This window comes from Panonychus citri, unplaced genomic scaffold, assembly GCF_014898815.1.
Source record: "Panonychus citri isolate SS breed McGregor unplaced genomic scaffold, ASM1489881v1 Contig00144, whole genome shotgun sequence".
Taxonomy (NCBI): Eukaryota; Metazoa; Arthropoda; class Arachnida; order Trombidiformes; family Tetranychidae; genus Panonychus; species Panonychus citri.
In genome coordinates this window covers 859,530-883,831 of record NW_026515549.1, presented here as the reverse complement: position 1 = coordinate 883,831, position 24,302 = coordinate 859,530, and the positions used below count along the sequence as shown (strand labels likewise).

The window sequence follows — 24,302 nt, the reverse complement described above, 5'->3', positions numbered from 1 at the left end:
CGCAAAAATTTGGTATGATGGCTACATGGCCCCAGGAATCGAAGGAGCTCCATCAACTTGGTCTGATTTGAAGAAAAAGTTTAAAGATAAGTTTGCTCTCCCCAATTTTCATAATTATATTTGGTCACAGGTTATTCATATGAAACAAAATTCAGATGAATCAGCTGAGTCTTACATAACAAAGAAAGATGCTCTCTGTCGAAAAATTGCCCTTAAAAACGAAGATAAATTTATGCTGATCGTGGATGGTTTACTTCCGAATTTACAATCGTCAGTTAAAAATGTGCTCATTTCTCGACCTGCTACAAATATCGAAGAATTATGTAAGATTATTGAGCTTTGTGAAGAAAGTTTACGCTCTCCACCCGTTATAGCTCATCAAACTGTTACATTCAGTACATCAACTATCGAAACCCCAATACAACCAGATGTTTCGACAATTTAGGAAGAATTGAATAAACTTCGAGAAGAAATAGCTAAATTGAAAAATACTTCTAACCAACCATTCGAACGAAGATCAAGTTTCAATCGAAATAATAATCGTAATTTTAATGGCCAAGTTAATTATAATAATGATAATAGGGATCGTACCGTTGTTGGTTGTCGTTATTGTAAAGAAAACTATCATGTTATTCAAGATTGTCCTAAATTAGCAAGACAGAGAGAACGTCAACAGTATGAACAACAACAACAATATCATTATCAACAACAACCAAGTCAACAACGAAACCAAAATCAACAACAAGATTTTAATTATCACCAGAATCAATCTCAAAATCAAAATTTTATTAACGTAATCGGTTTGTGCCAAATCAACCGGGTAGCCCGATTGATCGACCACAACCGAAAACACCTCCAAGATCTGTTTCACCTAAACCATCTACATCAGCTGCATTTACTTCTAATTGTATTCATCACCCGTCTCAATCATCTACACCCTTGAGTTGGCAAGTTGGTAAATTAATTGAAACAACTGTTTTAATGAATGGAAAACCAATTAAATCTGTTATTGATCCTGGTGCAATGATAACAATAATTGATAAAGAAACATTTAATAAATTAGACACACCTCTACAACCTTACGAAGGTCCAATCGTTTCAGCCGCTTCTTGTAACATCATGAAACATCTTGGTCAATGTGAAGTCACTATCACTTTTGAATCTGGTAGAAAACAATCAACTGTTACTATCCTTACCATGGTCGTCGAATCACTAGCTGGATCAATTTCCGCTCTAATTGGTCAAAACGCTAACACACTTGCTAAGGTATTAGTTGATACTTATCGTGGAATTATCCTTTTAGATAATTGTCCAGATACTATTCATGCCGCTGAAGATACAGTTGTCCCTGCTCGATCTCGTTGTTTCATTGCTGTTGTCCCTGGACGAAAGAAACGAGTTAAAAATGGAAATTATCTCATTCAAACTCCAGTTTCTTGGGATCGAAAAGACAAAACAGTCTTGGCTAGTGCAATTGTTAATTACAAAAATCAACCATGTTTAACCGAAATATGTAACTTCACTGAGAATGATGTCGAAGTCAAATTTGGTTCAATTCTTGGGACGTTTGAAACTGTTGATAAAAGTCCAATAATCGACATTAATGATGATCATCAAGGTATCCTCTCCAAACAAATCTTTGAGAAAGATGATGATCTTACTAATGACATTGATGTCTTTGGTTCTGATTTCGATAAGATCAAAATTGGAAGTAACCTTGATGAAAATCAAATCTACAAACTAAAGAAGCTGTTGGTACATTATAAAAAAGTATTTGCCCTAACTGCTGATGATATTGGTTTAACCAATAAATTTGTCCATTCTATTGACACTGGAAATGAACCTCCAATATCGGTCTCTCCATACCGACAATCTTCAGAAAAGCGAGAAATAACTAATAAATTAGTTAATGAACTTCAAGAAATCAACATCATCTCTCCGTCATCATCACCATGGGCTTCACCAATTGTTCTGGTTAAAAAGAAAACAGGAGATTGGAGATTTTGCGTTGATTACAGAAAACTAAATTCAGTTACTAAACGAGATCATTATCCTCTTCCAAATATTATCGATGCTTTAGATTATTTACAGGGTGCTCGTTACTTTTCAAGTTTAGATCTTAAATCAGGTTATTATCAAATCGGATTAGATCCAAATGATAAAGAAAAAAGTGCTTTCGTTACCACTGATGGTCTCTATGAGTTCAATGTCATGCCTTTCGGTTTATCTAATGCTCCAGCTACTTTCCAACGTTGTATGGATGTCGTTCTTTCAGGACTTAAATATAATTCATGTTTAGTTTATTTAGATGATATTTTAGTCTTCAGCTCAAACTTTGAACAACATTTAGTTCGATTAGAATTGATTTTCCAACGTTTAATCCAAGCTAACCTCAAATTAAACATGTCAAAAAGTCTCTTTGCTTTACCTGAAGTTACTTATTTAGGGTTCAAGATTACTAAAGAAGGTCAATTTCCTGAACAGAAAAAGTTGGATGCAGTTAGAGATTTTCCAACACCAACAAAATTAAAGGATGTTAGAGCATTTATTGCCTTCTGTTCTTATTATAGAAAGATTCATAAGAAACTTTGCCACTTTAGCTAAACCCTTAACTAGGTTAACAAAAAACGATGTAGGTTTTCAGTGGGGATCAGAAGAACAGAGAGCTTTCGACACTTTAAAATCAGCATTAATTAACCCACCAGTTTTAGCTCATTATAATTCTAAATTAGAAATAGAAATTCGAACTGATGCTTCTGGTCAAGGATTAGGCGCAGTTATTGTTCAGAAATATTCTGAAGGGTGGAAACCAATTGCTTATGCTTCACGTCAGCTTTCTAAATGTGAGAGTAATTATTCGATTTCAGAATTAGAATGTTGTGCCATAGTTTTCGCTCTCGAAAAATTTAAACCTTATGTAGATCACCAACACTTCACCGTAGTAACTGATCATTGTTCTCTGTGTTTCTTGAAAAATAAACGTAAACTCCCTCCTCGCCTGATGAGATGGACTTTGTTCTTAGAAGAGTTCGACTTCAAGATTATTTACAAAAGTGGTAAATGTCACCAAGATGCCGATTGTCTAAGCCGATATCCCGTCGAAGAACCTGATGATTGTGAAGACAAAATAGAACAAAGGATTAATGTTTTATCAGTCGCTTTAAATACATACAATTTCCAAGAGAAACAACAAAAAGATCGATTTTGTTCTTCGATAATTAATCAATTAAACAATTTCCTCAAGTTGAGTAAAAATCGACAAAGAAGATTGAGTAAATATAAAATCGTGGGAAATGTTCTCTATCGAATGGTCTGGTCTCCAGAAGGTGATGTCGACTTAATCGTTGTACCAAACCCATTGAGAAATGCAGTTTGTACTCTACATCATGACTCAGTCTTCGCCGGTCATCCTGGTGTTTCAAAAACTTATAATCGAATTAAAACTCATTATTTTTGGCCTGGAATGAATAAAGAGATAACGAACTATGTCAACAGTTGTATCAAATGTCAAACTCGGAAATCACCATTTATCAAAACTCCTGGTCTGATCAGTCCATTGCCCCTAACTGAAAAACCTTTCGACAGAGTGGGGATCGATGTGTTAGGTCCTTTTCCAAGAGCTCACGGTAAAGAATATATAATAGTTGCAATTGATTATTATTCAAAGTGGGTTGAAGCTCAAGCCGTTAGTAGTTATACTGCTGAAATCACGGCCAAGTTTCTTATAACTAATATCTTCTGCCGTCATGGATCTCCAAAAACTTTACTATCAGATCAAGGAACTAATTTCACAAGTAAACTACTTGAACAAGTTAACTACATCCTGGCCATCAAACATAATTTTACTACCGCTTATCATCCTCAATGTAATGGACAAGTTGAACGAGTCAATTCAATCATCGCCACCATGTTATCAATGTACGTCAATAAATACCACTCTGATTGGGATGAATATTTACCTTTCGTTATTTTCGCTTATAATACTAATCAACAAGCCAGTACCAAATTTACACCATTCAAAATCTTATATGGACGTGACCCTTTGTTACCAACAGAAGTTGAATTACCTCTTCTTTATCGTTATGATCAAGATGAAATTGTTGAGTGTGTTTAGCCTAAAATTCAAGAAATGGTGAAACAAATTTACAAGAAGCTCAAAGTAAATACGCTCAAAATTATAATAACAATAGAGTACCAGTTGAATATTCTGAAGGTGACAAAGTGTTGGTCCGTTTTCCCCATACTCTACCTGGCTTAGCAAATAAACTCCTTCATAAATCTCATGGTCCTTTCATCATCATCAAGAGAAAAACTCCATTAACATATCAAGTTCAAGGAACTGGAACAGATCGAAGGAGAATGACCGTTAATATCGAAAGGTTGAAACCTTTTATTGAAAGAAACGAAATGATCAATGATATTACTCCTAGTGGTGTCGGTGGTGTTGATGATCCAATGACTTCAGACAATAATCATGACAATACAACAACTCCTGATATCGATGAAAATGCTTCAACAATTCCTGACATCGATGAAAATGCCTCAACAATTCCCGATATCGACGAAAATGCTTCAACAACTCTCGATACCGACAATAACAATTCGAAAATCCCTATTGTCATAAGAGATAAATCGAACTCTTCTAATTTTGACCACAAATCTTCATCAACTATAGACGGTATTTCTATGTATCCTGTCTTGAAGAAAGTTAGTTTTAAAGAAGGTGAAGATATTGTCCCAATTGATGACTCATCATGGATTACGATTGATGATAATACAGAAGCAAAATCTTCTAAGTTTGTTCCGGGTGGCCCGAAACAATCAAAGAAGAAACCAAAAGACATAAACATAGATTTCGAAAAGTTGATTCAAGATTGGGAAAATAATGGACCGAGACAAAGTAGTCCAATTAATCACAATCCTCCATCACCTTCTTTGTTACCCAATCAACACTAAATCAACAATTAACTCCAAAAGAACCAAAAAAAACCAACTGGTCTTCATTATACTTATCCAAAAAAAGTAGAAAAGACACCACCAAGAAAGAAGAGTTGAGAATTTGTGATCTAAAAGACAAGTCGAGCATTCGTTTCGAAAAGTTAAATCACCAAAGAAAATCCAACAACCAATTTAATATCTTCATTAATTGTCATCTCTTCATTGATAATTCAATCTCATGCTAATTTCAATTTAGTAAAACCGATAGTTTGGAGACCATCAAATCGAGACATCACGTCAATGGAAGGTGAAATTTTGACACGATTATATTTGAATAATACTTGTTCCATCATCGCAGATAAACTCAATCTAACCGAGTTGAATAGAGTATCGTTTACCAATTGGTGTGATAATAGCTTCGAACGGAACATCATGCAACCAATAAAAGAAAATTGTAGACATAAAAACTCAATGGAAAAGAGAAATTATTATTTTCGCTTATAATACTAATCAACAAGCCAGTACCAAATTTACACCATTCAAAATCTTATATGGACGTGACCCTTTGTTACCAACAGAAGTTGAATTACCTCTTTATCGTTATGATCAAGATGAAATTGTTGAGTGTTTAGCCTAAAATCAAGAAATGGTGAAAACAAATTTACAAGAAGCTCAAAGTAAATACGCTCAAAATTATAATAACAGAGTACCAGTTGAATATTCTGAAGGTGACAAAGTGTTGGTCCGTTTTCCCCATACTCACCTGGCTTAAAAATAAACTCTTCATAAATCTCATGGTCCTTTCATCATCATCAAGAGAAAAACTCCATTAACATATCAAGTTCAAGGAACTGGAACAGATCGAAGGAGAATGACCGTTAACATCGAAAGGTTGAAACCTTTATTGAAAGAAACGAAATGATCAATGATATTACCCAGGTGTTGTGTTGATGATCCAATGACTTCAGACAATAATCATGACATTACAACAATTCCTGACATCGATGAAAATGCCTCAACAATTCCCGATATCGATGAAAATGCCTCAACAATTCCCGATATCGATGAAAATGCTTCAACAATTCTCGATACCGACAATAACAATTTGAAAATCCCTATTGTTATAAGAGATAAATCGAACTCTTCTAATTTTGACCACAAATCTTCATCAACTATAGACGGTATTTCTATGTATCCTGTCTTGAAGAAAGTTAGTTTTAAAGAAGGTGAAGATATTGTCCCAATTGATGACTCATCATGGATTACGATTGATGATAATACAGAAGCAAAATCTTCTAAGTTTGTTCCGGGTGGCCCGAAACAATCAAAGAAGAAACCAAAAGACATAAACATAGATTTCGAAAAGTTGATTCAAGATTGGGAAAATAATGTTGGACCGAGACAAAGTAGTCCAATTAATCACAATCCTCCATCACCTTCTTTTGTTACTCCCCAATCAACACTAAATCAACAATTAACTCCAAAAGAACCAACAAAAAAACCAACTGGTCTTCATTATACTTATCCAAAAGCAGTAGAAAAGACACCACCAAGTGAAAGAAGAGTTGAAAGAATTTGTGATCTAAAAAGACAAGTCGAAGCCATTCGTTTCGAAAAAGTTAAATCACCAAAGAAAAATCCAACAACAACCAATTTAATATCTTCATTAATTGTCATCTCTTCATTGATAATTCAATCTCATGCTAATTTCAATTTAGTAAAACCGATAGTTTGGAGACCATCAAATCGAGACATCACGTCAATGGAAGGTGAAATTTTGACACGATTATATTTGAATAATACTTGTTCCATCATCGCAGATAAACTCAATCTAACCGAGTTGAATAGAGTATCGTTTACCAATTGGTGTGATAATAGCTTCGAACGGAACATCATGCAACCAATAAAAGAAAATTGTGGACATAAAAACTTAATGGAAAAGAGAAAGAAAAGAGAAATCTTTACAATTTTAGCTATTAATGCTGCTCTTTTTGCTGGTATCGGTGCTCTTGGTTTATCCATTCACAATACAATACAGGATGGTAACCATAAGGAAATTATGTCTAAATTAACTACAAACCAGAATAAGGCCCAAGAAGCGATAAATAAATTGGAAGAACGTGTTAATTCATTAATCGATAAAGTTCATAATCAAACTAATCATTTAAGTAAATTTGAACGGACCTCTCTTCTCGTTTCTCTGACAACTGCAGATTTAGCAGCCCAGTATAGTATAAATCAACTCCAATTAATCGATGTTTTCGAAAATTGGAAAGATAAAACAATTAGTGCTCAATTATTTAGTCTTTTCAATCTCACTCAACATGATATTCAACTCTATCCAAGACGCTTAATGACTCCAATTAAATGCATTCTCAACCCTTATGAAAATTACATTGACCTATTAATCCATGGTCATAAATTAAATCCTGATTACCTTATCATGGAAGCAGATCCATTCATCCTCAAAAAATCAACTAACGATTGTCTATTTTATAAAGGTCCAAAAACAGTGTTGTATAACTTAAAATCAAATCACATTTGTGATACATATAGTTATGCTTATTCTGGTCCATTACAATTACGACACGATTTTGAATGTAAACAAAAAATGGTCCCGGAAAAAGATAAAAGTTTTTGGAAAACTTCACAATGTCCAAATCTCAATAATGGAGAAAGTTTACTTCAAGTTAAAATCTCTGAAGAAAAGAGATTTGTTTATTGTTTTGGACACGATATCAAACTAAATAATATCTCTCACAAATGTCCTACATGGGTTTTCAGTCATTCACTTAATTTACCTTTACAAATCGATAATTATACATTTCCTTACTTCACCCTAAAATATGTCAAATCAAACATCATTGACCCAAAACATTATGATTGGATTGATCAACAAATTTTTGCTGGAATTGACCATTCAGAATTATTGCCTAAACTTGAAATAACTAAATTTAACCCACTTCAAGAAGATAGTCATTCTAAGTGGATGATTTTCTCATTAATTTTAATTTCATTTATTTTAATCTATCTCTTGATTCGTCTTTTCAAGACAATTCAATTTCGTTTGCTATACACAAGACCTAGATTAACTCAACCAGATTTAATCAATGAAGAAATCGAAATGGAAGAAAAAGATTCTGAATTCCCTAAAACTAATGAAAATATAAAAGGAATATTAATCCCAAATTAACATTTTAACCAAAATTTATTAATCATTTTTAACTAACTAAATGCATAACTAATTTACCTTCATTCTCATCTACACCTTTATCATCCTCATCATCATCACCATCATCAACTCTAGTTATTCACTTTAACTATATTTTAATCATGATTTTATTTTTTTTCATTTATTGTTTAGAGATGAATCCTAAAAAACGATATAATTTATTTAAATACAAAATATTAAAATCGATGCCACAGAACCCAACTACAATCATTGAACGAATTGATTCTGGTTCTGAATCTCCCCTTGAAAATGAAACACCAGATAACCCTGATATCCAACTTGATACTTTCAATACCGTCCCTCAGATAATACCTTCAACATCAAAAATAGAAGAACCTTCTGATCAACCCAAGAATCAGTATTTAAAATAGATATTTCCCCTCAGCTATCAGAAATTTGTCAAAATGGATAAGATGATTGATGAGAAACAATAACCAACGAGATCGCTGGAATCAAATACCGTCAGCATCCCATCAACTTGATTTACGAAAAGATATAATTTCGTTGTTTACATTTTCAAAAACAATCAAAGTACATTCTAACTCAGACTTTTGGATGAAAATCTTCAATGAACATGGTGTCATGAGGTATGGACAACGAGTGAAACACAGTTTTGTAAATTCCCGATTCGAAATCTATTTAGGAAGAAAATCCTTATTTACTATAATCATCCTCCTTTCTAATGACCAAGAAGAGTACAACCGAGGATGTGAATTCTTAAAAATGATGGCCACTAGATCAGGATTCTACCAAGAATTACCATGTGATTACTGTGGAATTTGTTTCTCAATCGGCCATAGTACCAGAAATTGCCATTGTTGTACTTATTGTCATGAACGTTCTCATTACGTTTCTAAATGTCCAAAATATCAACAACAAAATACATCAACTTTGGCCTCTACGGTAGTTACAGACAACTCTAGACCGTATAATCCATCAAAATATACAAACAAAGCAACGCCAGTTACGAAAAGATCTATCAAAAAGTTAACATCGGAGCAGCTTTTAGACATGGGTGAAATCATGGTTGCAGGTATTTAAATCCAGATAATGTTATCCTTAAAGAAATCGGTGAACCTCAATGCAAACCGTTGCTTTAGATTGCGAAGGTTGTACTCGATTTGATGGAGAAAAAGAGGTAAATGTGGTTATTTGTGTGTTGCCGGCTATTTGACTCTACTATCAAGGTCAATAACATTTACTATACTTGTGTTAAACATCACAACTTAAGCAGGTATAATTTATGTTATGGTGGTGTTCCTCCTGAACTCAACAATGGTGAACCGTTAGGAACTGTTCAAAATAAGTTATTAAGAATTCTCACTGGTAAACGACTAATTCTACATCACGGAGAAATTGACCTCGAACTTTGTGGGTTAAAACGGAAGATTTAGAACAAAATTACAAATGTAAAATTGTAATGTTAAGTGATCTATTCAAAGATGGTAATGGTCAACATTTCAGCTTAAACAAACTTTATTCTTTCTTTCTCCAAACGCTCAAATGTTACAGCAATTTGGTGCTATGCCTGGTGGTAATCATAATCCTGAGAAAGACGCAAGAGCTACTTTGAAGTGTTACCTCAAATGGATTAACTACCCTAATCGTGACCTCCTTTCTTCTCATGGAGATAAAATGAGACTTAATCAATTCTGGTAAAATATTAACGATTTCAACAATGTTCACAGATGAAATGGAGAAAAGAAAACCTTGGGATGGAAAATGGAATTGGGAAGAAAAATCTTCTGAACACTCGTGGAAATGGTAAAGACTGAGGACAGTCTTTTTTCAGAAGACCCGGCAATTGTGATGATGAAAATTTCATCATCTTTACCTTTCTCTCGCTCACCCAAATTCCTTCTTCTCTTTCGCTCTCTCTGTCTACCTAAATCTCTTTCTCTTCTTTCTCTTCCCTCCGCCCACATTCCTTTTCCTCTTTCTTCTTTTCCTGTCTATTTTTTTTCTCCATTTTCTCTCTATTTCCTTTTCCCTCATTCTCACCTCAACAACAACAACTATCACAACAAGTGTTTTATATTCAAAAATTGTTATTGTTTATTGATATTTTCAATAGTTTTCTTTGCTACAATTGGCTAATTTTATATATACAAAATATATATATAAGAAAAAGGTAAAAAAATTAAAACTTTACATGTTTCTTTTCCCTTCCTTTCCCTATCATTTCCTTACCACAACGGGTGTCCGTTGTGGTGGAATTCCTCTCCTCCTTAAAATTAGATAAATTGAATTTTCAATGATTCGGGTGCTCGAATCATTGAAAGATGTTATATAAAATTTAGATCAATCAATTGATTATCAGAAAGATCAATTAACAGCCGAATCTCCACTTTGAAGCCGAATCTCAGTTAAGCCGAATCTCAGTTAAGCCGAATCTCAGTTAAGCCGAATTTCAGTTAAGCTGAATCTCAGTGTTGAACAAATTAAATTAACTATTGTTGATAATCTTGATGATTAACTGATTGATTTTAATCAAGAACAATTTTCTTTTTATACATAAAGATTGAAATTAATATCAACCTTAAGGTTGATATATAAATCTTATCATCACGATTAATTAAAATCTTAAAATCCAATTAACCATATTGATCAAATCGACCATATTAATTAACCATAAGGGTTAATTAATATCATGTAACACGTTCCCCTCGCAGGAAAGACCGGACCTGCGGGCTTCATTTCGAACCATGCGAACGAAGTACGAAACATCATGAATATCTATTAATTCATTAGTTAATAGACTTATATCCAATAATTTAGATCGATTTTCTTGCACTTTGATCATACGAATAATTGAATTTCTAGTATTTATTGCATCCACCATATTATCAGCATATCGAATCACCATGTTAAAGAGAGTTATCAATTTACCATTTTCATTTCGTCTATAAGGAGGTTGATTTCTTATTTGACGTTGAACGACGTATCTTTTCAAACGAACTTCTCTAGATAGATGACAATAATGACGATGCAAATTTCGAAAATTAACTGGAATAAAATAAAACAATATTAATAAGGATTACATATTTTTTGATTAAATAGCACAGAATATGTGACACAGAATAATTAACCATATCAATACTAAAATTCAAAGTTGTTGGTATTCGAATAACAGCATTTGGACATTTTCTGGTGATGTCATAAATTGTTATTTTATGACCAGGACAATAAACATAAAACATTTCATTAACACTTTTGATTTCAGGTCTCATTGTTGTTAGATTCTCCTTAAAACAATCAGTAATTTTCCATTTAACATTATTGATATTGGTTAAACAATTTGGTCCATGGTGAAGGATAATATTATTCATTGTAATATCTCGTTCTGGAATTTCACATATTTGAACTTCCATTTTCAATCATGATAAATTTGGGTCCAAAATAGTTGACTTGACAAACAGTATTATTTTTAATTTGATAAAGTTGAAATGGATCGGCTTTATGAATCTGTTTATTTTTTTCATAAAGGTTAATGAAGAAACTAAGTTTCATAATTCGAGTTGAATTAATAGAATGTAAACCACATTGAACTTGTCTGATTGATTTGAAATCAGAAGAATCTGATAAATTTAGATGTACATTGAGGCGTTCAAAAAAATTATCAGGTGATTTTCCATCTTTGATCATCATTTTTAGTTCTTTTATCACTTCACCTTGTCGGACGATTTGTTGCATGAAATCTGATGTTGAATACATCATATCAGGTAAAATTAATTGTAATTTATCCAAACGAGCGGAGGTCTTTGATAACCGTTTTGCAACTTTTTTGATGTTTTCATTTTGTTGATTCAAAACTTTAACATACTCTTTGTTCATCTTTAATTGATTTCCAATATTTTCATTTTTATCGATTGAGAAGTACATTTTCGTACCAAGGGCCAAAATTCCGGTGGTAACCAAAGTTGTAAGAATTTCACGTTTAACTTTAATTTTAGTTAAACACGTACTTTCTAAAGGTTCGAAAAATTTTTCTTTAGCGTGAATTGAACAAAGTTTCTGGCTTTGGATTAAATAATCACTGATCGAGAGAAAATAATCACATTTTCCATCTTCCAAAGTACAATTAGGTTTATCTTTTTTTTGAATTGTTAATTCACAAGCGGAAGAGGTAGGTTCAATGTTCTTTTTCTTAAACCATTCGTCCATTTTCGAAATTGTCCAATTACAGAATTTGGTATTTCTCAAAATCTGAACCGAAAGATACTCACCCCCACTAGGTAGACCTGAGCACGGATCAGGTATTGCAATATTCAAATTCACCTTCATCATTCCTTTCATCAATTTGTGGTCAGTTTTTCTCCAAACTAAAGATGATCCATAGTCAAAACATGAAATCGTCGAAATTAAAATAAACACAATAATCATTGTAATTAAATTGATTTGAGATGAGTCACGTGAACGATAAGGTTTGATTTGTGAACCATGAACTTGTTTCTCGTTTCCTCTATCGTCAGTAATTATATATGTTGTGTTTCCAATTTTCCTTTTAATTTCATAAGGACCATCGAATTTACTTTCTAATTTATACGGATTTCGTTCTTCAATTAGAATTTTATCTCCAAGATTAAACTCTCTAGTTTTGTGTTTATCATCATGTCGTTCTTTTTGTTTTGTTTTTGATGATTCATCATTGACTTGTGCAATTTCACGAATTTGTGGCCATTCATCTTCAATAAACTTTGAGTACTCAGACAATGTACTTGAGCCAGTTTCTGGGATGATTTTAAGATCGATTGGTAACGTAGGTAAACGGCCATAAAGTAAATAAAATGGACTGGCTTTAGTACTTTGATTCATACTTATAAGCGAAAGTGATCAACGGAAGAGCATCAACCCAACGAGTTCGATTTTGCCGTTGACAATAATGTCTCAACATAATACAAAGTGTTTGATTAACTCTCTCAGTCAACCCATTAGTTTGTGGATGATATGGAGTTGAAAATTGCCATTTGGTTCTCATCAAATTAGCGATTTCTCGTACCACTCTACTAATGAAGTTTCGGCCTTGATCACTTAAAATAGAGATGGGAGCACCGTGTTTACACATTATATTTTCGATGAGAAATTTTGCAGTTACTTTTGAACTTTTATTTCGGGTGGGTCTTGTTTCAACCCATCGGGTGAAATAATCTGTAGCAACAATTATATATTGATTACCATGTGATGCTGGGAGAGGACCAACCAAATCGATTCCCAATTTTTCAAAGGGTTTACCAACAATAATTGGGTTAAGTGGTGCTTCAAGTTTTCGCACTCCATTTTTATTTGTTTGACAAGAGTCACAAGTTAAGACAAATCGAGTAATTTGTTTTAACATTTTTGGCCAATAATATTTTTGATTAATACGATGATAAGTTTGTTGAACTCCCACATGTCCAGAAATCGGGTCGTTGTGATAAGCATTCATCACTTCTGATCGTTGATTTATAGGTAAAACAATTAATTTTGAATTACCGAAAGGTGTAGATTGTATTCGGTTGAGAATTCCATTTATCAGTTCATAACGTTGACAAATTTTAGGATCGTGTTGTTCAAGTTTATTTAAAATGATCATGATGTCAGGATCTGATCGTTGATCATTTATCAGATTATGTTCATCTTCAATATTCAAAGCTACCAACATATTGAAAGGATCATCTGATTCTTCATCATCAATCTTACCTTCATTCAATTCGATTTCAACTGGATATCTACTCAAGCAATCAGCGTCTGCATGAAGTTTTCCTGATCGATAGATAATATTGAACTCATAACTTTGAAGCATTAAAGAGTAACGAAGTAAACGAGCGGGTAATTGTTTTTTTGATTTTAGCCAACAAAGAGCACAATGATCTGTCACAATTTCAAAAACTAACCCTTCGAGATATTGTTTAAATTTTTCAACAGCGAAAACAATTGCTAAACATTCTTTGTCTGAGATTGAGTAAGATTTTTCTGCTCCTCTCAAAGCACGACTAGCATAAGCAACTGGATGCCATTTCTCATCTCTTTTTTGTAGAATTATTGCTCCTAACCCTTGATCAGATGCATCAGTTCGTAATTGAATGGGTAAAGTTGGATCATAATGCATGAGGACAGGGAATTGAATCATTTTTGATTTCAAAGTTTCAAATGCTTCCTCTTGCATTTTATCCCAAACAAATATCACATCTTTTTTTGTTAATTCGGTCAAAGGTTTCGCTATATTCGAAAAGTTTTGGATAAATTTACGATAATAAGAACACAAAGCGACAAAAGATTTAACATCTCTAACATTCTGAGGAATCGCAAAATTTTTTATCGCAACTATTTTGTTTGGATCAGGTTCTTGGCCTTTTGGTGTTATTATGTGACCAAGATACAAAATTCGAGTTTTCAGCCATTCACACTTACTTGGTTTCAAAGTCAATCCAGCTTGAATGAGTGAGAACACGTTCAATTTTATCACAATGTTCTTCTTGTTTTGGAGAATATGATAACATCGTCAATATAAACTAGACAAGTGTTAAACAAGAGTCCAGCTAATACTATGGTCATCATTCGACTGAAAGTTGCTGGAGCATTACAGAGTCCAAAGGGCATTACCTTGAATTGCCAAAGACCATCCATAGTTATGAAGGCGGATTTCTCAGCATCAATTGGATCAAGAGCGATCTGATAGTAACCGCTACGTAAATCAAGAAGAGAGAAGAATTGTGATCCACTCAGAGCATCCAATGAACATTGAATATTAGGCATTGGATAAACATCTCGTTTAGTTATTGAATTTAATTTACGATAATTGACACAAAATCTTTTTTCACCAGTTTTCTTGGGTACAATAACAATTGGAGATGACCATGGAGAACGAGATTCTTCGATAACACCTTGAGCTAATAAACCATCAACCATCTTAGCGCTAATTCTCTTCCAAGCTGATTGTCGATAAGGTGTTTGTGAAATGAGAGTCTCCAGTGTCAATTTTGTGAACAAACAAATTTGTTTGACCTAATTCAGAATCATCAAAAGCAAAGCTTTTCTATTCTTTTCAAGAATTGATATTAATCGCATTTTTATCTTCACTTATCTCTTCATTGATATTCCATTTGGGTGGTTGAGGATTATCTTTTTATCGTCTGTGTATAAATTTTCATCATCACTCTGATCACCATTTGATTCTCTTCAATGTCTGAAATCATCAGAACTTGATGGATCTCCATTTAAAAGGTGACTGATTTCTAATTGTTTAGTTGCACAGTTAATTGAAAACTTACCTTCACATAGAATATCTTGTCCAATGAGAAGTTCAATTTTAATCGGTAACTCTTTCACCACCATTAATAACGACTCAATCGTCACTTGAGAAAATCCATCTTTAAACGTTAATTTCAAACAAATTTGACCAATTGGATTTAAAGGTGAATTACCAGCAGTATACGTTTTTGGACCATAATACTCAGTATAATGTAAATTTAACCTTCTGACGGCATCGATCGTGATTATCGATATCTCTGAACCAGTATCAATTAACCCTCTGAACCTCTTGGGTACAATAACAATTGGAGATGACCATGGAGAACGAGATTCTTCGATAACACCTTGAGCTAATAAACCATCAACCATCTTAGCGGCTAATTCTCTTTTCCAAGCTGATTGTCGATAAGGTGTTTGTGAAATGGGGAGAGAGTCTCCAGTGTCAATTTTGTGAACAAACAAATTTGTTTGACCTAATTCAGAATCATCAAAAGCAAAAGCTTTTCTATTCTTTTCAAGAATTGATATTAATCGCATTTTTTTATCTTCACTTATCTCTTCATTGATATTCCATTTGGGTGGTTGAGGATTATCAATTTTTATCGTCTGTGTATAAATTTTTCATCATCACTCTGATCACCATTTGATTCTCTTTCAATGTCTGAGAAATCATCAGAACTTGATGGATCTCCATTTAAAAGGTGACTGATTTCTAATTGTTTAGTTGCACAGTTAATTGAAAACTTACCTTCACATAGAATATCTTGTCCAATGAGAAGTTCAATTTTAATCGGTAACTCTTTCACCACCATTAATAACGACTCAATCGTCACTTGAGAAAATCCATCTTTAAACGTTAATTTCAAACAAATTTGACCAATTGGATTTAAAGGTGAATTACCAGCAGTATACGTTTTTGGACCATAATACTCAGTATAATGTAAATTTAACCTTCTGACGGCATCGATCGTGATTATCGATATCTCTGAACCAGTATCAATTAACCCTCTGAACCTCTGTCCGTTGGTCAATATATCCGTGAAGATCAGGTCCTTTTCATTGCCAGAGTTCGAGTGATTGCAAATCAGAGTTGAAGAAATGGTTTTATTCTCACCTTCTTGATCATCAATTATATTCGAATTTACGACTTTTGGTTTATTCCAGCCTTTACTACCAGATGTAGCTGCTTTACCATTTTTTTCGTCATTCGCTTTTTTCCAACAATCAACAGCTTTATGGCCTTTTTTATTGCAATAATTACAATTACCATTGAATTTTCTTTTTTGATCGTTTTGTTGACTTTCATTACCTCTAGAAGTTACCCTTTCAATCTTCTCATGTAATGAACTTAACAAACTCTCAACAGTTCTCATTTCTTCATTTGGTTTTAAATTTTTATTGCGATTGACCGATTTCTCAGCAATTGTTGCTTTTTTTAGGAAATCTTTCATATTCACTGGAGTCAAAGATCTAAAGCTTCAGCTATTCTAGGTAATAAACCAGCATGAATATAACCTGGTTATCAAATCTGTCATATTTGGATCGATTCTTCGACAAATATCTATCATTTCATAGATATAAACTACACTTTGGTTTTCTTTCTGTTTGTAATTTGCAAGTTTGTGTGTTAAATAACTACGATAATTAGTGGGACAAAGGCCTTCAATAAGAGCTGCTTTTAACTCTTTGTAAGTTTTGGGAGCATCAGGTAAACTACTTTTTGCACAATTAGTAAACCATCTTCTAGCTGTTCCTTTCAGAAAGGCTGGCAATTTATTCATCTTCATCACATCATCCCAACCGTGAGCTTCGGAAATAGTCTCATAACAATCTAACCAATCTAAAAGATCTTCATCATCATCACAAGTCAAAGGTTGAAGTGGGAACAAAAATTTTTCGGAAGTTCTAACATTGGTTGAAATGGAAATTGGATTGGAGGATTCAGAAGCGTCAGCATTATCGCTCATGGTGTTTTAAAACTTTATTAAGAGCGGAATAAGCAATCAAAGCGACTAACTAATGCGAAAAAATCTTTACCTGGATTGTATTCCATTATGACAGAAAAGATGAGACCAAAGTTTAAGCCAAAAAGAAATCGAAATCAAAATCAAGATATAAAATCAGAATCAGAATCAGAATTGAACCAGAAATAAATTTGGAACCAGAATCAGAATCAGTGATGATAATAATAATAAAGTCAATTGTAAATGTTGAATGATAATCGAAAAGTTGAAAAATAAATCACAATTAACAGAAAAATAATCAATGAAATAATAAAAATTATCATTTAGATCAATTTAACTGATCACAATTAACTAATCACAATTAACTAATCACAATTAACTAATTAACTTATTTTTTAATTGTTATCAATAAATTAACTGCATTAATTTATGACCTGGCGAAGACACCAAAATTTGTTGAACAAATTAAATTAACTATTGTTGATAATCTTGATGATTAACTGATTGATTTTAATCAAGAACAATTTTCTTTTTATACATAAAGATTGAAATTAATATCAACCTTAAGGTTGATAGATAAATCTTATCATCACGATTAATTAAAATCTTAAAATCCAATTAACCATATTGATCAAATCGACCATATTAATTAACCATAAGGGTTAATTAATATCATGTAACACTCAGTTAAGTCAAAATTAAGTTAAGTCGAATTGCCGTCAAACTAAATTTCAACTAAACTAAAGTTCAACATTAAAAATAAAGTTAAACACCAGAATCTCATCACCAGAATCTCATCACCAGAATCTCATCACCAGAATATCATCACCAGAATCTCATCACCAGAATCATATCACCAGAATCTTATTACCTTAATTTCATTACTATAATCTTATTATTCTAATAGATAAGCCGGGTTGCCCGACTAATCTCTTTCCCTTTCTTTTTGTTTTCTTTAACTTCTTTTTTTTTGTAAAAGGTTACTTAATTAATAAGGTTACAATTCTCAGGTTAGAAAATCAATTATGAATAGACAGTAATTAATTTAATAGTTAATCAGAAAATTGATTTAGGAAACAACAACAATTAAAGTTACACCATTAATTATCGGAAATCAGTAATAGTTAACTCAGTAAATTACAGGAAATCAAATCAATTAACCAATTTAATAGTAATCAGTTAGTTAAGATTCACAGAGTAATTAAATAAATCAATTAGTATAAAGTTCCCATGAGAATCAATCTCATCGATTAGATCAAGAAAATTCGACATCAGTATAAAATTTTAATTTGTGTCAGTTATTTTCATCAATTCTTTTTTTTAATTTGTTTTTTAATTTGTGTTCAGTTGATTTTCATCAATTCTTTTCTTTTAATTTGTGTTCAATTGATTTTCATCAATTTTTTCTTTCTAATTTGTGTCATTGATTTTCATCAATTTTCTATTAATCCGTATTCTTATATTTTCTTCTTCTTTATTATATCTTAATCTCTTTATTGTTCACCCTCAATTATAAATCAATTATTAACTTGTGTACCCTTCTAAACATTTTATAAAATTATTACCATTAAACTTTAATTTGCCATATTTAAAACCGTCACAAAATCAAACGTGACATGTACTCCAGTCATTGGTTTTATAACAATAACAATTAGAGTGATAAAGTTTTAATCATCACTGATAATTAACTCTGTTGAACAATTGATTGATTGTTATAAAAACAAATGAATAAATGAATTTAAACCAGAATCCAAATTAGAGTTAATTACACATTCAACCTTTGTTTCAATAGTTACTAATTGCTAATTGATTAAAAATGTTCAACAAATCGTTAATTGCTCTTTGTTTTGTTTTAGGTAAGTTTTTGATTTATATTTCGTAACTAAATGACCATCATACTAATAATAATGTAATATGATTACTTTTAGGCTGTACCTTGATTGGTTCAAGTGCTGTTGAAGACATTGAATTCTTGACCACCATCTCAACCAAATATAGTCCAACTTTGGTCAAGCAATTATTGGTCAGTCGACTTGATCATAAATTAAAAGAAATTAATGAGTTGAACACAACAGTCGGAATCAACCAAGAACAGCAATTCCTCTGTTCAGTTATTTTCCGAGCTGTTGACACTCTTCGTTCCGATGTTATTTCCATGGACGAGCAACAAGTTATCTGTGGCGATGAAACTTACACCAAGAATATCAAGTCATTCATCTCACAATTCAGTTTATTGATCACAATTTTAGACACTGAATTCGAGGCCCTGAAGACTCCGAACATCGGTGCTAAGTCTCCTGAAGATCTCATTCGTGAATTGACCTCAACCATGACAGATATTTCCACTGTAGTTTCTGGAAAAGCTGTAACATCACTTAATGCTTATATTACTGAAATCAAGAAGATTGTTGATAATGAAAAGACTTCTTCTGAAATTAAGGTCCTTGGTCACGCTATTTTACAAGAGCTGAACAATATGATTACCACCATTAACTCATGGAAAACTCAATCACCTTCATCCCCGAAAGCAACTTTGTTAGATTTATTAGCAAGGTTCGAGGAAGCAATTGACATTTTCTACAGACAAATTGAATTGTCTAAATAATATCGATGAGCTAAATTGTAACTAACCAATTTAATCTTTCGAATAAAAATTTTACTTTTGCAAACCACATAATCAACTGTCAATTATTATTCTTTATTTTCCTTGATCTCTTACCTGTATCAAGTTATTTCTTTTTTATAACTAACCAGTGTGAGTTTACAATATCGTCCTGTGAATTCATGGTATTGATACATCTTGAGTGTTCCAGGAATAGTTGTTCGGATGGATTTGAATTATTTCTTCTATTAAAAGAGAGATGCACACAAGTTACACTGATTTCGAATCAGTATTCCAGAGAACTAAGTTTCTTACAAATCGATTTGATCCTTAACTTTATTTGCGAGTTGAGATTATCTCAAGTGGAGTTAACAATGCTGAAGTGCGTTGAACGATTCGAGTTCATGTCCGTGTTTTCTTCTGAGCATTGAATCATTCTTATCCACTAAATTAACTTCATTTTTTTATGTTAAATACGACATGCGAAAAGAAATCATTAAGAAAATAATTCGAGCTCAATTTTTTGTTGCTTTAAAATCCATTTTATTTTTATTAATCTGTCAATATAATAATCGAATATGAATAATCATTTAATAAGAGAGAAAGTACTTTGCACGTCCAATCAAAGGAACGTACAATGATTTAGACTCTCGATTGAAAATATCAATCAACAGTTTATATCGACCAGTAAAATATTTCGATTTCCTGGAAAACTCAGAGTTACCACAAAGAACTGGACATTTCTCCCATCGTTTGATATCTTCTAGAAGAACATCGAATGTCGAAAGTATAACCGAGCAAAGAGTATGATGTTGATCACTTATTTCGCTGGAAGAATTGATTCTTTTGATTTCGGAAGATCGAAGTTGAATTCGCTCAACAAGCATCTCAGCGACCAAGGATGGACTGTATTCTCTTGTCATCTCATTGATAAAATCAATTTCATCCACTTTACATTGAGTCAAAGTGAATCCTAGGAGATTAAAAGAAACAACGAAAATTAATCAACTGTTGACAATTTGGTATCGAACTCACCTAGAATTAAGAGAGTGGCAACAATCAATTTGTTAATCATGTTTATTGTTTTGTTTCAATGTTTCAACTGAAAAAATAGAAATTAACTCAGTACTATTAACTGATTCTCTTCTAATTAAATTGTTACTTTGATGATTAACAATAATCAGATTTTTATCTGGGTTACTGCCAATAATTTTAATCGTATTGTTCGGGTATCATAATAAGAGCAGTAAAATCTAAACATGGTAATCTGATTGCTAAATCAATGTATTAATGGGTGTTTTTTCAGCTTATTTGTTAATTATATTGATTGCAGGTAATTTTATTTTTCCACAATAATTAGTAATATTATGTCATAGGTATTGTTTTGATGAAGATGCTTCTCTGATAAGGTGAAACAAAAAAACATTCAATTGATAATTAAAAGATAATCTAAATAATCAGATATAAATATCAAATGTACTTTGCCAATTAACTCATTAAATTGAGTAAAATACAATCACTTCAATTCACATTAGTGATTAGTTTGAATTTCGATTGGTTGACAAACATCAAAAATGGTCTCAAAAGTTTTAATTGTCACTTTACTTTGCCTGGGTAAGTGTTTTCGATTACTTTATTTCTGTTTATTGAATTTTAATTTTCTTTTTTTAATTGATATGAGAAGGAAGCGCTCTAGTTAATTGTGCTGCCAAAAGTTCAAATTATGAGGTTGAAGATGCTTCTTTCCTCGAAGAAGCTGCGAGTAAATACAGTCCTGAGTTGGTCAAATCGCTTCTCTTGAATCGAATCGAACACAAAATTGGACAAATCAAAGTCGTAAGTGAATCAGTTGGAATCAATGAGAAACAAGAGAATCTTTGTAAAGTGATGACCAAAAGCTTCGAAGTTCTTAAGTCTGATATCGAGTTGATGGACGAAACCCAAGTTATCTGTGGTGACGATACTTATGAAAGAACAATCAAAAGTTTCATAAGCCAGTTCGCCATTTTGACCGAAACATTCAATCATGAATACGATTACCTGAGAGTTCCTGACATCACCAACAACACTTCATCAGCGATCATTGAAGGTATAAAAAGCTCCAAACTCCCACTAGTTAGTGTTGTCTCAAAATTAACTGACGGTGTTGGGACCTTCAGAGACGACATAAAAAATTTCACGAAGTCCGAAAATGGACAGATCCGAATTCTTGCGAATTCCGTTGATCATCAACTTGCCACAGTTCTTGTTGATATAAAGGTCGTCACTTATGAAGCACAAGCGACTCCGATCGTTGAAAGATACGGAGAAATAGTGTCAATGTTTTATAGACAATTACAAATTATCACTACTCCACCAGAAATTCCCACTACTCCATTGCCAGTTGATATTACAACTCAACTTTCTGTTGAATGAAATTTTCCATTCATCTTCTAACTTTAGAATAAAAAATAAAATTTTGCATCAAAAATTATTCGACTTTCTCAAAATTCATTGAGAGAACTTTATTTTTAGATACTTTTGATTCTATGACCTGTTCTCTATTTAAAAATGATAATAACTGGTAATACTCGAGATTATTAATATATTCTTCGGTCCAACTTTTTCACTCGTATCGTCTCATCTAAATGATTTATTTTTAATGGGTAATTTTACAAATCGCAAAGATTAAATTGATTTTAAGTGAGAGATTCATTTAAAAATTAATATCATACAATTAAAAATAAAATAAGAGGCAATAAGCCAGAATTTCTGTTGTATCAAACGAGTTAACTGTTGTTGTCAATTGTAATTGTTGGAGGATTAAAATGATTAATGTGATTTCTCTCGAACTTAATAATCATTAGGCGATTTAAGATGAAATGAAATACAGCATTTTTCAGTAACTCGACTAAACCTCTTGGTAACTTGGCGAAAGTTATTGAGAAATGCTGTAAATGATTTTGAGATTTTGATCGAAAAATTAACGGCGTTTTGTTGTTGCATAACCAGTTTTAGTTTCTGTTCCCGTCTCAGGAGGTATGAATGGTTCAGATGAAGTTCTTGAATACCCTGAGTTATGACTCGTATGAGATGATGAGTAATCACGAGTGTAATTAGGACCACTTGAATTCCTACCAAATAAATAACCAAGAAAACCTCCAGTTAAAAATCCCGTTCCAAATCCTGGTCCCTCTTCTTGAGATCTCGCTGAACCTCCCGATCCACATGATGGTCCACTCGTATAATCGTTGTAACCACTTCCAGTGAAATAATCTGGTCTAAAGCCTGGAGGTGGAGGAGGTGCTGAAGGTTCGTGAGCATTTGGAGGACTTCGGAAAAGATAAATGATGAAAATAAGAACACCAAACACAATGACTATAAAAAAGATCGATTGTGACCCAAGTTCTGAAGCTTCCGATGCTGATTTTCCAGGATATGGAGGAGGTTTGAATACTCTTTCCTGATAAGCTCCATTGGCGATGTTGAGTGAAAATTCAAGACCACAAGAACCTGCAAGAATATAAGAATCATCGGGGTGATCATAACCTTCACATGTGACCTCCAATTGTCCAAATGAATATTTCTTATCCATGTCAGCTTTACATTCCCAATTAACTGTTACTCCATCCCAACCACGATTGTAACATTGAACAGTTTCAGGAATGAATGAACATCGAGCTGATCCTCCAACACAAGCTAATTGAGGAACTCGATGTGATCTTCGAGCTTCAGTATATTTACCTTTTCTCAGAGTTAACACTTGGACATCTTTCAGTTTAATTCTATCTGATTTACCAAAAACATTTCCAACAAAAAAGAAAATCAAAACAGAGATCACGATTTTCATCTCGATTCTTTTACAATTCCAATCTAAAAAAACAAGCAAAGGTAAGAAAAGAAAATAACAGCCGATAAATTGAAATTCTACGAAAGAAATTGGTTAATTGGGATAAAAAATCAACTAATCAAAATATTAGAATTAAGAAATAGGCAATAAGATAACTTGAAATAACAATAGAAATTAAGACACGTCAACATAAGACACAAAATCCAAAACAGTTAATTACCTCGAGAAGAAGATGAATTATTGTTGAAGAAGATTAAAGTTACCAAACAATCAATTAAAACGGAGAACGAAAAATAATCAAATTGAATTGAACTGAATTAAAGATAATCAAAAATAATCACGAAGACAAACTAATGAAGAAAATTAATTTTCTTCAACAAAAACATTTAACTAAACAGCTGAAGAATCACGTGACTCAAATGTCAATTTCTTTGTGTAATCATAATAACCTAATCAAGGGATCATTTTGAATTCTTGTTAATTAAACAATAAGAAAATTGATTGACA

At 32.5% G+C, this 24,302-nt stretch overlaps 4 protein-coding genes across 4 annotated transcripts; 2 read left to right on the top strand and 2 right to left on the bottom strand.

Moving 5' to 3' along the window:
• Window positions 1–19,060: 19,060 nt before the first annotated feature.
• Window positions 19,061–20,041, top strand: LOC128396480 (uncharacterized). Its single transcript, XM_053357074.1, has 2 exons — window positions 19,061–19,220; window positions 19,293–20,041. Exons 1-2 carry the CDS (start codon window positions 19,181–19,183, stop codon window positions 19,967–19,969), a joined length of 717 nt encoding a protein of 238 aa, XP_053213049.1. The 5' UTR covers window positions 19,061–19,180; the 3' UTR covers window positions 19,970–20,041.
• A 444-nt stretch (window positions 20,042–20,485) lies between these two features.
• LOC128396496 (uncharacterized) lies at window positions 20,486–21,151 on the bottom strand. Its single transcript, XM_053357090.1, has 2 exons — window positions 21,002–21,151; window positions 20,486–20,939 (listed from the first exon to the last, which is right to left on the bottom strand). Exons 1-2 carry the CDS (start codon window positions 21,039–21,041, stop codon window positions 20,557–20,559), a joined length of 423 nt encoding a protein of 140 aa, XP_053213065.1. The 5' UTR covers window positions 21,042–21,151; the 3' UTR covers window positions 20,486–20,556.
• A 276-nt stretch (window positions 21,152–21,427) lies between these two features.
• On the top strand, window positions 21,428–22,439 carry LOC128396477 (uncharacterized). Its single transcript, XM_053357070.1, has 2 exons — window positions 21,428–21,580; window positions 21,651–22,439. Exons 1-2 carry the CDS (start codon window positions 21,541–21,543, stop codon window positions 22,379–22,381), a joined length of 771 nt encoding a protein of 256 aa, XP_053213045.1. The 5' UTR covers window positions 21,428–21,540; the 3' UTR covers window positions 22,382–22,439.
• A 141-nt stretch (window positions 22,440–22,580) lies between these two features.
• LOC128396473 (store-operated calcium entry-associated regulatory factor-like) lies at window positions 22,581–24,188 on the bottom strand. Its single transcript, XM_053357067.1, has 2 exons — window positions 24,016–24,188; window positions 22,581–23,818 (listed from the first exon to the last, which is right to left on the bottom strand). Exon 2 carries the CDS (start codon window positions 23,793–23,795, stop codon window positions 22,929–22,931), a length of 867 nt encoding a protein of 288 aa, XP_053213042.1. The 5' UTR covers window positions 23,796–23,818; window positions 24,016–24,188; the 3' UTR covers window positions 22,581–22,928.
• Window positions 24,189–24,302: the final 114 nt, after the last annotated feature.

Bases quoted from the DNA above. Each gene is read 5' to 3' on its own strand.
- LOC128396480 (XM_053357074.1), top strand. From the start codon at position 19,181: ATGTTCAACAAATCGTTAATTGCTCTTTGTTTTGTTTTAG. The intron at 19,221-19,292 runs GTAAGTTTTTGA...GATTACTTTTAG, and splicing joins TGCTCTTTGTTTTGTTTTAG to GCTGTACCTTGATTGGTTCA.
- LOC128396496 (XM_053357090.1), bottom strand. From the start codon at position 21,041: ATGATTAACAAATTGATTGTTGCCACTCTCTTAATTCTAG. The intron at 20,940-21,001 runs GTGAGTTCGATA...TTAATCTCCTAG, and splicing joins TGCCACTCTCTTAATTCTAG to GATTCACTTTGACTCAATGT.
- LOC128396477 (XM_053357070.1), top strand. From the start codon at position 21,541: ATGGTCTCAAAAGTTTTAATTGTCACTTTACTTTGCCTGG. The intron at 21,581-21,650 runs GTAAGTGTTTTC...TGATATGAGAAG, and splicing joins TGTCACTTTACTTTGCCTGG to GAAGCGCTCTAGTTAATTGT.
- LOC128396473 (XM_053357067.1), bottom strand. From the start codon at position 23,795: ATGAAAATCGTGATCTCTGTTTTGATTTTCTTTTTTGTTGGAAATGTT.